Raw genomic sequence first — 15,706 nt, forward strand, 5'->3', positions numbered from 1 at the left:
TTTTTTTTTTTTAATTGTTACCCATGAATTATTTATTTTTAAAAAGATGAGGAACCATAAAATAACAATTGGTCGTAAACATTTTTTAATAATTTTTGACAAAAAAGAAAAAAAAAAAAAAGAGGGGGGAAGGATTCCTCTGTAAATTTTTCAATAAATGAACTATATTTATATCCTTATTTTGTTTAAACAGAATTATAAGAGCCACTCCTTTTGCCCCTTTTTTTTGGGAATCGTGCCGTTGCAATATAAAAAAAGTAAAAACAAAGCAAAACAAAAAAAAAAAAAAAAAAAAAAAAAAAAAAAAAAAAAAAAAAAAAAAAAAAAAAAAAAAAAAAAAAAAAAAAAAAAAAAAAAAAAAAAAAAAAAAAACAAAGCAAAAATAAGAAGCATTTATCTGTTTTCACCTTATAAAAGTTTAAAGAATAAATCTTAAAGAATACTTATTTAAATTGATCTCTAACAGGTGATTATTAGTAGTAAGGAGAAAAAAAAAAAATAAAATAAAATAAAACGAATTATTTATCTCAGCATTTCCCCCCTTTTCCATTTTTTATGCAACATCATAAGGAGAAAAAAAATATAAAAATAAAATAACTCGCCATCCCCATTATTAACTAGTTACTGACATACGTGTTCAATAAAAATAGCTCAGTCATAGGAAAATTTTTTAAAGTATTTATATATACTACTTTGGAGGCTGTTTTTGTAATTTCCTTTTTGTTCGAACGAATCCAAGGACTTATTTATTTAAAATACAAACATCACATCATTTTACATGTATATATATGTAAACACATATGCCGACACATGTAAAAAGAGACGTACGCTTACATATATGCATATATACATATGCACATAAACACATGTTTCTAAATCAAATCACCAAATGAACCCTCTCCCCCAAGTTGTAACGCCCCTATTTCCCGTACAAACGTTAGGATGCCCACATTGCAAATATTATTAGAATAATACCAATAGCTAGAAAAAAAAAAAAAAAAAAAAAAAAAAAAAACAAGAAAGAAAGAAAAGGGGAAAAATCTGAACATGACAGGAAATAGCAGAAATGGGAAGACAATGCAAACCAAAAAAATTTTTAACAAAAACTATGGAAACAAAGTAAAAAAGAATAAGATAAGAAACCATGGGAAGACCAACGGTGGGTATGACCAACTGGACGAAAGAGCCCAACTGCAGAAAGAGATAGATGAAAAGTTAGAACTTGTTGTTCAAGAAAATAAAAGAAAACAATACGAGGAACGATGGAAAAGCAATATCAACAATGACGAGCATAGTGGTGATGGTCTCAAAAAAGGTTTTAAAAATGGAGAAAGGAATGGTGAAAATGAAAATAACACCAGTCGCAATAGCACGAGCAAGAAAAATGACAAAAATAAAAATGGCTTTAAAAATAATTTAACAATCATTGACAAAAATGTTTTGACGGCGCATGAGTTTAAGACACTTCCATTAAGTAAAAGAACCCTAAGAACTCTAAGTGAAAACAACTTTGTGCATATGACAAACATACAGGCTGTATCAATCCCCATCGTACTGTTAAATAAGCATATCTATGCACAAGCACAAACAGGAACTGGGAAAACACTATGTTTCTGTATCCCCTTGGTTGAAAAAATGTATAGAAATAGTATTGATAGTTATAATAGAATTTTGGGTGGGATGATAATAACTCCAACGAGGGAGCTGGTATTTCAAATTTTTGAAGTTTTAAATATGTTAAATAAATATCACAAATTAAATATATGTTGTGCAATAGGTGGAAAAGATGAAGAAAGAGAAAAATCTATTTTTAGTTATGCAAATATCATTGTGTGTACGACGGGAAGATTGTTATACCACTTAGAAAACAATTATTATTGCAATTTGGACTACTTAAGCACTCTCATAATTGATGAAATAGATAAATTAATTGATAACAGCTTTTATGATAATTTAAAGAATATTTTATTATACAAGCCAAAAGAAAATTGCCAGATATGCTTATTTTCAGCCACAATTTGTAAATTTTTAGGCATAATATTGAGAACCTTCAATATTAAAGACTATGAATATGTAAGTATAAATGACAATGACAAATATATAGAAAGTAACAATGTGAAACAGATTTACATTGAATGTGATATTTACAATAAAATTAATTATTTGTATACATTTTTATTTTCAAAGAAAAATAAAAAAGTAATTGTTTTTTTTTCAACATGTAAACAAGTTCGATTTATGTATGAAGTTTTCAGAAAGATCAAAGTTGGTGTAATGAAATTTTTACAACTTCATGGGAAATTAAAACAAACATCTAGATTAAATACATATCATTTCTTTTCAAAAAAAAGAAATTTTGTTTGCCTATTCACAACAGATATTGCATGTCGAGGATTAGATTTTGCTTCAGTAGATTGGGTTATACATTTTGATTTCCCAGAAAATGTCGAAACTTTTATTCACAGGTCAGGTAGAACAGGTAGATTTACCAACGTAGGAAATAGTCTTATCTTTTTGACAACAGAAACTGACAACAAGAAAATTTTCTTAAACATTCTTAAGGAAAATAACATAGATATCAAAGAAAAGTTTATTAAAAAAAATAAATTATTTGATATAAATAATAAAATACATTCACTAAATGCAGCTTTTGTTGACATAAAATATCTAGCCAAAAAGGCTTTAATAATCTATTTAAGACATTTGTATATTGTGATGAAATTTAAAGGAATAACAGAACTGAATCTAAATCAGTTGGCATACTCCTATGGACTCATCGAATTCTCTTCCTCCATGATGGATGAGCTTAGGATAAATAATAATCAAGAAGTTCAAGTTAAAAAAAAAAGGTCACGTTTTGAAAAATTTTTGGAAATACTCAAGGCGAAGAAGTTAAAGGAGGGAAAAAAACATGTACTAGAGGAGGAGGAGGAGGAGGGGGCAGGAAACGAAGAGGAAAGGAGGAAAGAAAATTCTGCTCAAATTTCTAACAAACAGGACAATAATGATCTCTATAACACAAATGATAAAAACGAAAACGCTCCCTCTATTGAAGGAACATATAAAAACGATCCAAAATATAACAAACAGAAGAGGACAAGTAGTTGTATACAAATCCAAAATGTACACACAAAGGAGGATAACAATTTATTTACTCAAAAAGAAGCCGAATATGAAGAGCACACCCCAATAATGCTACCAACGAAAAAAAGGAAGAAACGTGTAAAGGTACTGAAAACTTTAAGCAACAGTGTTTTGTACGATGACTATGGAAATGAAATAAATGACGACAATGTGAAGTTAAAAATATTAGTGAACCAATTGAATGGAAATCAAGAAGAAGATGTGGAAGTTGTAGAATGTGATGACGAAGACGATAAGATGAGTAATAATAGTAAGAGTAATAATAGCCCTAGTGGAACCAAGTATATTCAGATGTTAAAGAAAAAGATTGAAAGAGACAATGAAAAAAGAAAAATTAGCAAACTACGAAATGAGGATCGATGTATACGAATAAAAAAGGACTCTACAGCTACCTCAGATGGGCAATCATATTCAGATGATGTGACAAATGTATCCACTGATGAAAGTAGAGAATCATCAAGTTCAGACAGTATAGGTACCTCAAGTGAAAAATCGGAATGCACCGAAGATGATCAAGCAGCTAAGAAAAAGAAAATCCTAAGTAAGGGGGAAATGAAAGCCGTTCCGGAGGAAAACGTGAATGGTAAAGCGGCAAGCATTTGTCCGTACTCACACACGTGCAAATATATATATATATATATATATATATACATACGTGTATATATACGCGACTTACACAGATATACATGCCTTTATGTAGTAGAGACCTAGCATTGACCCCATTTTGCATGTTCAGTGATGAGGCACAACATATATGAATAATTAATCAACCATTTTTTTTTTTTTTTTTTTTAGAAGATATATCCGATTTGGAAAGTAAAGTGATGCAATTTTTATAAAGTAGATTCCTACTCCGGTCTCCCCCTCCCAGGAAAGCATACTGATTTTTTTTTTTTTTCTTTGAGTTCCTCTATACTATGTTAACTTTTTTGTTAAGCATACAACATAACATTTTTCATTTCGAGAAATGTTTGTAAAGGTACACATTTTCCGCATGGAAATGATTTTACCGTCTTCAAACACGTAGATTTAGAGATATATATATATATATCTTTTTTTTTTTTTTTTTTGTCATTTAAAACTTGCTCTTTGTAATTTTTCCATCTTTGATATGTATAGTTTTGTTTTTATGGTTGTACATGTGCATTTATTTATATGCACATGTACAGATCTTTACAACTCTGTTAAATATAAAAATTAATGAAAAGGTTTTTAATCTATTTCTCCTTAAATTCTTACGAATTAAGAAAATCGAGGATTTAATGCAGTAAAGAAAATTTACCCAAAAGTGTAGTGAAGAACACATATTTTAGACCTACAAATCCCGTGAACATATTTATGTAGATACAACGCGATTCCACCTACACATATATGTAGTGAATGTGATAACATTTTATTGCCAGTTTTTATGTGAATATTTTAGTTTTAAAAAAAAGTTACCTATGTGCAGATGGTTCAGGTGGTGCATTCGGGAAGTTTGCTAAACATATACATATATATATATATATATATACATACATATATATGCCCTTTTGTATGTATAAAATTGCTGGCATGTTGAAAAAAGACGCTTTTTTAAAAATTGAGTTTTCCAAATAAAAATAAATGCAATATTTTCGTTTGTGCTCGTTTTGTATAGACAAATTTTTTTTGTATCTGTGCACCTGGAAATTGCCACATGTTGTGTGGTATTATATCCTTTACATGAACACGTACAAAAAAGCAAAAAAAAAAAAAAAATTAAAACGATATTGCAAAGAGGTTTATGTAGCGATGTAGTGAACTTTACAATAAGGTTAATAAAAGGGCACTTTATATATATATGGTAACTGTCATATATATATATATATATATATATAGTTGCATTTTATAGTCATAAAAGCAGTCTTCTTATTGATGAAGTTGTTATGCTGAATGGTCATATAAGAATGATTTATAAATGTGCAAAAATGTCGTTTACATGAAGCATACAAAATGGGAGAAATAACTCCGTTTCATTTATTCTACATGAAAGTTATTTCAGCATTGGGGGAAAAACTGTAAATAGGAAAAATTTATACTCTTTTGTGATGTAGCAATCGCGAATGTCACAAAAATGAATAAACGTGTATATAAAAATTAGCTAAACAAGTAAGTACATAAATAACTAATAAATAAATTGACAATAAAATTGGCAATATAATTGGCGATATAAGTGACAATAAAATTGGAAATAAAACTAACAAAAATAAATAAGTAAAATAATTTTGCACAACTCAGCATAGTATGTCGCAACATAGCAAAACAATGTAAAATAATATTTTTCTAATTTTCGTTGCAAAAAGAAAGGAAAAAAAAAAAAAAAAAAAATTAAGTTCCTTCCTCCTCCGCCCCGCCGAAAAAAAAAATAAGAACCATAATGCAATTTTTTTAGCATATACATATATTATGATTTAGATTAAGAATATGTCCGGCTGCGGGCCTCTAGGGGTTTCGTCGCTGTAACTGAGCAATCAGGGACATGCAAATTTATTTGCAAAATATTATGGGATGCTACAATGTGGAGAAGAATATTCAATATCCAAAAGTTTAATTCCCGTCTATCGCAAGGTGTCAGTTTACTGAACATGTACTGTTGGAAAGAGAACATGTTGAAGTAATAATGAACTGCAAACCGCCTCAGGCTGGAAACAGAGCAGGGTCAGTGGTCGCTGATGTTTACGGTGCGAAGATTACGGTTGAGTTAGGCAAGATATTTCAGAATCCTCTCCTGCATGGAAGTATGTACACCATATATTCTTTTTTTTCAAGTGAAAGAGAAAGAAGAAAGAGGTAAAGAGGTAATTTAAGGAGGCTTAATTATAATTACGCGGGTAGAGTTAGGAGGGGGTGATTGTGTGCAGATTGGGAAAGGTGTATAAGTAAAAAACAACCGCCCCCACCCGTCAGTTATTATTTTATTATTACATATATATATATATATATATATATATATATATATATGTACTAAACCATATTTTGCGGTATTATGATATAAACCCTATATATTGTTATATGAAGTTTGTATTAATAAATAATATATATTCTCTACTTTATGTGGATTTAATATATATTTTGAATGTTCAGAAATAAAATGGAAGAAAAATATATGCTGCTAAAAGTTGTGTATTCTCAGAGCACGTGAAGAGAGGAAAGTGCTTAGATTTTGTTTTTAACCCAAGAGAAAGAGCACCATATAAAAAAAAAAAAATATATATACAAAATATATGTACATGTATATATAATATAGAATTATTCCGTAATATATTAACATAACATAATCTTATTACAGTAGCGATTACCTTTTTTATGAATTTTTTTATACTTAGTGAAAAAAACATACATGATGTATACATAATATATACATACCAATATGAACGTACATGTTCGTATACTTATTTTATATGTCTCCCATTTTTTTTGGCCTTCTCCAAAGCAATTAGAACAACGTTAACATTACTATAGTATGTTTACAAATGGAACACATTTCTTCTTGTATTGCCTTGCGCTACATCTACGTTTTTCTTCGATTCTTGCAAAGTTGCAGATCCATAAAAGTGTCTCATATTTATATGTAACATATATGAACATGCATATATATTTATAACCCCTTTATTTCTTATTTGTTTTAGACAATATAATAATATTCTTATAATGTACATATCTTATAGATTGCTTATTCTGTTCACACAAAAAAAAAAAAAAAAAAAAAAAAGGTCAACCAAAAAATAAATACTCGTGAATGCAACATGATGTTAATATAAAAAAATGACCATTCCATAAAAAGTTAAGCAAAGTATATTTCACTTTAGTGCCAAAAAAAAAAAAAAAAAATATATATATTATTTCTGTTTTTTAATATAACTATTGTATGTGTAATGGTTTGGGGTTAAAAAAAGGTGCCGCGCTGTTTCTATATTTTCCCCGTATTAACATACATATATAACAAATAGAAAACTTTTTAAGTTTTTCCCATGTTAAATAAATATAATAATGTAAGAATAATAATATTTTCTTCTCATTATATTATAGGATAAAAAGCATAAATTTTTTTTTCTGCTGGGATAAAAAGAAATTGACTCATCACTTAGTGTTCCCGAGCGGTCTCCCACCTCAGTACTGGCCAAGCCTTACAGTGCTTAACTTCAGAGTTCTGATGGGATCTGGTGTGGCCACTGTAGTATGAACGAGTCAAACCTTACTCCTATTTGAATGGTCATATTGCATATATAAGGCTATATATATAAGTAAAATAAAATCTGCTCACAGTGATTTTCATCCAAGAAATACGTGTTCATGTATAAATATCCACAAGGGTGCATATAATTAACATAACCATATGCATATGTTGAATCATACCTATCCCACTTTTTAGTAATTTATTTATGTATCGTGAACCACACTGCGAAAAAATAAAACCTCTTAGTATACCATATCATCTAAACGGAAAAATTAGTATTACTTTTTTGAACCACACAAAATGATACTAGTCAAATCCATTTAATATCGCGTAATAGAAAAAAACAATAAAATAAAAAAAGGGCTTCATAAATGAACCCAAAGTTGGCAAATATCAAAAAATTAATCACACTGTAATATTATATAATTGATAAAAAAAAAAAAAAAAATCTTTAAACTTCCTCGCACGAATAAGTGATATGATCTTACCAAGAACATGCATTCCAAGAAAAATGATTAAATAACTGAGAAACAGTTTAACTGTTCTGAATATCATAATGGAATACATGGAGAACAGCCTTTTGGAACCATGTTCCTAAAAAAATTATGGGGTTCTTTCGTCCTCTAAATGTTTTCACGTGGGGACATTGTTAATGTATGGAAATTTGAACTACACAATTGTGTACCTATAAAATACCCTCAATATTATGCATTTATCTACCTATAAGAACTTTAATGTTCCAAAGCCATTTATGATTACCAAAAATCAAGGAAAATTATAATTATACGAAAATTTTAAATAACTTGAAGTAACATTAGGTATCATTCTAAAAGGTTCAGGGACCATACGAAAAACTATTTTTCATTTTAGAGAAAAAAGTGACTAAATTTTGTTCACAAAATATTTAACAAGTGTAAAAGTCATCGTATTGTATCCTTATAGTATAAGTTTTAAACGCAAGAAGTTTTTTTCTAATTTTTTTTTTTTTTTCCTTTTTTTTTACTATAGCTTTTGTTCACATTTTAAAAATATTAATATGAAGCTATTAGGCTATTCTCTAATAAAAATATAAAAAAAAAATTCCAAAAAACAATAAGTACAAAAAAATATATTTTATTCTTTTTTGCTGGTATAAATAAAAAATGACTCATCACTTAGTGTTCCCGAGCGGTCTCCCACCTCAGTACTGGCCAAGCCTTACAGTGCTTAACTTCAGAGTTCTGATGGGATCTGGTGTGGCCACTGTAGTATGAACGAGTCAAATTTTACACCTACTTGAATGGTCATATTATTTTTTCCTTAAAACATATTTAAAAATTAAACCCTACATAAGTGCCCACTTGAATTCTGCAACCGTTATATTAATAAGTAGATATTTTTTTCAATTTCAAAATTACCACATTGCAATTTCTTTTGTTGGGATAAGTGAATAAAAAAAAATAAGTCAGCGTTTTTCCAAAAGAAAAAATATGGGATCCATTTTCCATGATGCATCTTTATTTCCGAACGGTGATAAAAATCTATTCCTCCTCCTCTTAACGTATGAAAATTTATCATTGCTTTAATTGGGATATTTTTATGTGTACCCCAACAGTACATAAAATTTTTAAAGCTTTTATTATCTTTGTATCCTTTAATTCAGTTTTTTCTTTTTTTAAATAGGAAGCAAAATTATAGAGGATAGAAAATCCCTTATTATAAAAATATATTTTTTTGCATTTTTATATTAAAACTTCTCATTATTATAGGATAAAAAGCATAAATTTTTTTTTCTGCTGGGATAAAAAGAAATTGACTCATCACCTAGTGTTCCCGAGCGGTCTCCCACCTCAGTACTGGCCAAGCCTTACAGTGCTTAACTTCAGAGTTCTGATGGGATCTGGTGTGGCCACTGTAGTATGAACGAGTCAAATTTTACACCTACTTGAATGGTCATATTATTCTTTTCCTGTATTAAAATAACAGCATCTTGTGAAAACATTTCCGTCCCTGTTAAAAGCACCAGAGTATATTAATTTGCGATTAAAAAAAATGAAATTTAATTTAAAATATAAAGATTTGGAAGTAATGATTTTTATTACCTTTCGCATAAAATATATCTATTTTTGATAAAAAAAAATGAGCAAATTCCGTTAGAATTAATAAAATATGTTTATAAAAATGCTCAATAAATAATGCTATCTTTAAATAACATTTTTCACAGGGACAATTAAATCTACTATACAGGTTTTTTTTGTAAATTTTTTTACTCAAAATTTACGCATACTTTTTTTTCTTATGAATTATTTCAAAAAACAACATTCATGGGAAATTCTCTCACATATAAAATTTTTCTTGGGGTGACATTTCATAGCAAATCACGTTAACACCGGCTGCAAAACCACGGGACTAGAGAAATTAAGTAGTGAACACAAAATTTTTAATTATATTACCGCTTTAATTATATATTCATGAAACTTTGATAAAACATTAGGGATAAAACAAAAGTTAACACAATAATATGTGACACCCCTATTGCATATATAAAAGAGTTATCTAATTTATGAGGAACACGATTTGTAATATCCCTTATATAAATAATTAAAAACTACAACTTATCAATCTTGATATTGCTACATATGCTTCTTCTTCTTTTTTCATTTTGTTCTTATGTAAAATAAAGTGTATTCTTTTAATTGGATCTTTTCCGTTTACACAAAAAAGGAAAAAAAAAAAAAAGACATCTTAAAAAAACATTGTAGAAGAGATAGCTTATGACAATGCCTATATAGTAATCCTAAACATGTGTGTTAATGTAATAACTATATGCCATAATATTTATATGATGATAATAGAAACATGTTTTTTCATCTTTAAAGCTAAAAAATGAAAAAGCATATATATATATACATATGTATAATGTTTTCCCTTGCTTTATGATGTAAGCTAACAAGCAATGCATCCTGATTACTTGGCACATCATCCATGAATTTACAAAAAATAAAAAAAAATAAAAAAGTAAAATAATAAAATTTACCATTTTATAACAATTTCAATACTTATGAAATTTTAAATTAGGAAAGTACTCTTTTTCAATGATAACAGTTCAGTAATATCCAAAATGGTAATAAGGCTTCTTTATATAAATAAAAACAAACATGCTTTTATGTATCGAATTTGTGTAAATGATAAATTTTTATAGAGCCATTGGAAAAAAAAAAATTAAGATTTTTATTTAATTTCTTTTTATTTGAGCACAATAAATTAGTCTACTTGTACATTCTTCTTATTAACATAAAAGATTTAAATATGGTTTGTATATACATGTATATCTAAGTTTATATAAAAAAGTTAAAAAAAAAACACCTATATCTTTTTTATTTCCTGAGTTTGATTAATTATTTATTCTCATGAACTATAAATATATATATAATGCTAATTTAAAAATTTAACTAGGGGCTACTCCGGGAATCGAACCCGGGACCTCTCCCACCCTAAGAGAGAATCATACCACTAGACTAAGTAGCCTCATTTTAAACATTCTTGCTCTTTCGCACTAAATCAGTGAATATTCCTGCATATAAAAAAAAATATTTAAGTATATATATTTATATATTTGCACTTATAAAATTTAAGTACATTAGCAAAATAAAAACGTGTATAAACAATTCGATCCATTTGATAAGTAAAGAAGGGAACATTGAAAATGAACACTAATAAGGCGAAACATATATGAAGCACTTCATCACATTAAAAACAGAAAAGTTAAGATGTTCTTAGGAAAAAAAAAAAAAAAAAAAAAAAACAGATAATCTTATGTGAACAATGAGGTACATATGATTACAACTTCTAATAGAGAAAATAGCTCCTTTAAAATGTGTTAAGGTATATGACAATACTTGAAAATGATATACCTAATGAGGAAAAAATTATCAATCTGTAGGTCGAAGAAAAAATATATTTTTTCTTATGTATTTAAAAAGACAATTTTTATTTTATTATTTCTTTATATTAGAGAAACATTTATTTTATTTTTTTTTTTTTTTACAAAATTTGAGAAACACATAAAATTCTTTTCTTATACTATCCTATTTTTTCAACATGTATTTGTGTACATTTTTGTACAGTATTTTTACAATGTTGAATTAATCTACAAAATTGCATACTACACATTTGGTTCTTTACATAGCGTTAGGAGAATGCACATATGTAAGTTTCTGTCCTTGTTATATTGAAATTTGTTAGTAACTAATCTTCATTTGATATAACATTTTGCATCATCAGTTAACTGAAGATTGCAGCTAAATTTTTGACACAAATGAGGCAAGTTACAAATGTGCTTCTTTTGTGTTTTATGCTTAGTAGTTCATTACTACAATGAACACGTGAAACGCTTTTTTTTTTTTTTTTTTTTTTTTTTTATCAATAAAATGGTTTAATTAAATGGGACGTTTTAAACAATCCAAAAGTAAAAGGTTTGTGCAATAAAAGGAGGATTTTACTACTCGGGTATTCATGAAAAAATATACGCAAAAAAAAAAAAAGGAAAAAAATGAAGAAAAATGAAGAAAAAAGAAGAAACAATAGGTAAAAAACAACAATGATTGCTTCTCTATGTGAATGTAAATAACGTGTGCACATTAATATATTATAAACGTAAAGTTAAAAAGTAATATTTTAACCCAATTTTTTCAAAGTATAGGGATCAAGAAAAAATTTTTTCCGCAAATTCATTTATGGATATAAAATTTTTATTATAAGGGTCAACAAACTTCTTAAAATTGTTGCAGTCTTCATCTGATAAAACATCAGTCATGGTCATAACTAGAAATATCATTGTGTCTACATTCAAATACCCACTATTGTTTTTGTCTAATTTTTTTAACGTATATATTACTTTATTTTTAGGAGTCATTATTCCTAATTCCTTTCTTGCTATTTTTGAATATTCCTTTAATGTATATTTGTTTTTATAAATTTTATACAACTTATTATAATCGGATGGAATTCCAACGAATCTTAAGGCATACACTAGTTCGTTAAATGTTATTGAGCCATCAGCATCTTTGTCCATTATGACAAATGACTCATTAATTATAGCACTTGTGGTAGACATGGTAATAAGGCGAATAATAAACGTAACACAACAAAAATGGAAAATGTAAGTTATGTATTACGTGTCTATATATATTTGCGAAAGAAAAATAAAATAAAATAACCCAAGTATTAGTTTTAAATTTAACAAAGAACTATATATAATATCACATGGAAAAGGTGAAAAAACGGACTAAAAAAAAAAAAAAAAACATTTTTTTCCTTTACTTTTCGTTAATAAACAGAATAAATCTACAAACTAATTATGTAATATCTACAAGAATTTCATAAAAAAAAAAATAATTGGAGCTACATTCGATAACAAAAATATTGAAAAGAAACTCGGGAATATACTTTACATTTCGTTTTAACTTTCTGAAAAATTGCTTTAATTTGTTTAAACTTATATTATTTTTATTTTATTTTTATTCTGAATGGAAAGGAAGTTACATAGTTTTTAACCAATGTAGCTAGCTTTTTACTTTATATATTTTTTTTTTTCACATTTCCTCAATTAGATCTTTTGCACACTGTTCATCCATTTCCTGCGTGAACATTCAGAAAAATATATATATATAGCCATTATTATCCAAAAAAAAAAAAAAAATATTATAAATTTTTTTCTGCATGTATTATGCTTAATAGCTATAATCTTTATATTAATGCGTAAATTCATTTTTTTCCTTTTTTTTTCTGAACAAGAAATAATATTTTTTTTTTTTTTTTTTTTTTTTTTTTTGCTAATATACAATTATAAGTTTCTCTCTATAAAATGAAATTGTGTACATTATTTCAATTCCGTGGGAATAGATTTGCACATTTTTTTTTTTAAGCATTTACGAATTCGTAATAAGTACAAATAGGCAAAATGATCTTTTTATCCAAATTTTTTTATTTGATACCTGATTCACAACATCAGCCACTGTAATGTTCATGTCTTTAAGTTTTTCGTCATTTAAATTATCATTGTGCACATCAAAAATACCCATGGAAACGTCTATATGGGGAATGAGAGAAAAATAAAGTTTTAAATATATATATATATGGGATATCTTCTCTTCGAAAAAAACGAAAGGAGGAAAAATAAATATGTAATATTTTACCCATGATGACACATTCTTTGCCGTCATCCTCACAGGACTGATCAAGCATGTCCATGTCTACCCTTACACTTTCTTTATCCATATTTTTTAAGTCTTCATTGGATTTTTCTATTTTTGTCAAGAAATTTTTATATTTTTCTAAGGATGATGTGCTTATTAAACCCTTGTGAATATGCGGTTTTGTGTTTTCTATTTTTTGTTTTGCGAGAGAGTTCTGCAGTTTAGTATGGTCTTTTTCTTTTCCATTAATCAAAAGAAACTTATCTGAAGTGCTTCCTTTGAACTGGTCGTCTAATAAGCTTTCTCTCGATTGTTTAGACTTATTCGTTTCTTTCCCATTGTTTATATGCTCTTCGCTCATATTATCAATAATAATGTGAAGAAAAAATCAAATGTCGATTATCACTTTAAGTTTAAAAAAGAAAAAAAAAAGAGTAAATTTACTTCTTCTCTTTTTAAAAATAGTTAAAGGAACATAAACGGACATTTGACTTTTTTTTTCTTATTTTAGTGGAAAAACTTGCATTTTTGAGAGATTTTACGAACACGCAATTGTATGTATTATATCGAGCCTTTCATAATTGCTAATGTTATTAATGTTTATGATGTTCGTTTAATTTGAAAAGGCATTAACTGCGGAACTATTTTTCCCAACAATTATGTAGGATTTTTTTTTTTTTTTTTTTTTTTTATTTCCTAAAAGGTTATATGATTAAATGATATTATTGTAAAAAATTGATTATGTTGCTATTTTTTTTCATTTTTTTGTTTCCTCATAAGAACAGCTCTCATTTTTTGCAGAAAAAAAATATATGTTTGCTGGCATATAATAAATAATTTCTTAATACTTATGTTTGGTAGGAAAAAAAAAAAAATTGAAATGTTATGTCATTTTTGTAAACTCTTCGATGAAGTTTAAGTGTTTTTCTTTTTCAACATCCAAAAAAAAAAAAAAAAAAGAAAATTGGAAAAAACAAATCTACACGTAAAATTGATGTGTGTAATATTTATACGGGAATAGTTTTGTTGTAAAACGTGTTCATTCTATACACACGTTCGCATATGTAAGAATTTGTATATTTGGGGGTATACTATTGTTGAACATGCCTCATAAGAACATATTTATATAACTGAATGAGCAACCTCTTTTTCTATGGTTTACTTCTTCATTCGTAAGGTTTCCACTATGCACACTCAATGTGTGAAATATGGACCAAAAATAATAATACACCGCAAAGGAATATCAAAGAGGTTCATCAATATCTAAATGCATTTTGTTACTTTAATTAATGCGACAATCCCGACAAAATTTCGCGTATTTCGTAGTAATATTTTTTTTTTATGTGATGGAATTGGAACACCATGTTTTTTTTTTTTTTTTTTTTCCCTATTGATACAAACGTCGCAACAATGACATATGAACTGGGTTCATATAAAATTTAAGATCGTGTTGTCATTCTTTTGTGAAGAAAAATTTGTGCCTAAATACTGAAGATTGAGGAGCATTGCATACACAAAATTTTTGTGTTTTTTTTTTTTTTTTTTTTTTTTTTTAATGTACCAATTCTTTTTCGATATATTATAAAAATAAAAAAAAAGAAGGAAGTTGGTTAGTTGTTGGTTATCGTCTACACAATTTTTGTCATGTAATTTCGGCACATACTTTCATAAATCATAGTGGATCATTTTAATTCAAATTAAATATGTTTTTTAAAGTTTGTCAAACTGTGACTTTATTTCGAATAAAAACAATGATTAACAAAAAAAAAAAAAAAAAAAATTTCCATTGAACTGAGCACCTTAATAAATTAAGGGATCGGTCTTTCCGAAAAACAACAAAGAACCACTTGCAATGTGACATATTTTTTTAAACGTACAGGTGTTAACAGGTATTGGTGGCAATCTATTGCATTTCGAAATTCAAATTTTGTATTTTTTAAAGATCCACTTAAAAAAAATGAAATTTCTATTTTTAATTTTTTTTTGCATGTGCATGTTAAATGTCTCTTTAAAGGGCATTCATCATTGAATACGCAAATTTAAGATAGGGACCTCATGTGGGCATGCAAATTTTGAAAAATTACAATCGAATAAATCGACAACCAAATATTTCAAGGGAAAAAAAAAAAAAATAATAATAATAAAAAGCAATAGAATAAAATAAAAAGCAGTCTACACAATTATTCAT

The 15,706-nt window shown here is 27.3% G+C and overlaps 3 protein-coding genes and 5 non-coding genes across 8 annotated transcripts; 2 read left to right on the forward strand and 6 right to left on the reverse strand.

Moving 5' to 3' along the window:
• Positions 1–1,047: 1,047 nt before the first annotated feature.
• On the forward strand, positions 1,048–3,855 carry PGO_133040 (DEAD/DEAH box ATP-dependent RNA helicase; the record flags this gene model as incomplete). Its single annotated transcript, XM_028689820.1, has 1 exon — positions 1,048–3,855. The coding sequence occupies one exon, from the start codon at positions 1,048–1,050 to the stop codon at positions 3,853–3,855; it is 2,808 nt and encodes a 935-aa protein (XP_028545621.1).
• A 1,736-nt stretch (positions 3,856–5,591) lies between these two features.
• Positions 5,592–5,915, forward strand: PGO_133042. Its single transcript, XR_003699420.1, has one exon.
• A 1,322-nt stretch (positions 5,916–7,237) lies between these two features.
• PGO_133044 lies at positions 7,238–7,356 on the reverse strand. The gene has a single exon (XR_003699421.1). It is a non-coding gene; the product is annotated as a 5S ribosomal RNA (ribosomal RNA).
• Positions 7,357–8,484: 1,128 nt separating this feature from the next.
• Positions 8,485–8,603, reverse strand: PGO_133045. The gene has a single exon (XR_003699422.1). It is a non-coding gene; the product is annotated as a 5S ribosomal RNA (ribosomal RNA).
• A 530-nt stretch (positions 8,604–9,133) lies between these two features.
• PGO_133046 lies at positions 9,134–9,252 on the reverse strand. The gene has a single exon (XR_003699423.1). It is a non-coding gene; the product is annotated as a 5S ribosomal RNA (ribosomal RNA).
• A 1,525-nt stretch (positions 9,253–10,777) lies between these two features.
• PGO_133048 lies at positions 10,778–10,849 on the reverse strand. Its single transcript has one exon. It is a non-coding gene; the product is annotated as a tRNA-Pro (tRNA).
• A 1,177-nt stretch (positions 10,850–12,026) lies between these two features.
• PGO_133050 (calmodulin) lies at positions 12,027–12,437 on the reverse strand (the record flags this gene model as incomplete). Its single annotated transcript, XM_028689821.1, has 1 exon — positions 12,027–12,437. The coding sequence occupies one exon, from the start codon at positions 12,435–12,437 to the stop codon at positions 12,027–12,029; it is 411 nt and encodes a 136-aa protein (XP_028545622.1).
• A 478-nt stretch (positions 12,438–12,915) lies between these two features.
• Positions 12,916–13,879, reverse strand: PGO_133060 (hypothetical protein, conserved; the record flags this gene model as incomplete). Its single annotated transcript, XM_028689822.1, has 3 exons — positions 12,916–12,960; positions 13,318–13,412; positions 13,519–13,879. 3 exons carry the CDS (start codon positions 13,877–13,879, stop codon positions 12,916–12,918), a joined length of 501 nt encoding a protein of 166 aa, XP_028545623.1.
• Between the last annotated feature and the right edge of the window lie 1,827 nt (positions 13,880–15,706).

This window comes from Plasmodium gonderi (assembly GCF_002157705.1).
Source record: "Plasmodium gonderi DNA, contig: Chr13, whole genome shotgun sequence".
In the NCBI taxonomy this organism is placed as follows: Eukaryota; Apicomplexa; class Aconoidasida; order Haemosporida; family Plasmodiidae; genus Plasmodium; species Plasmodium gonderi.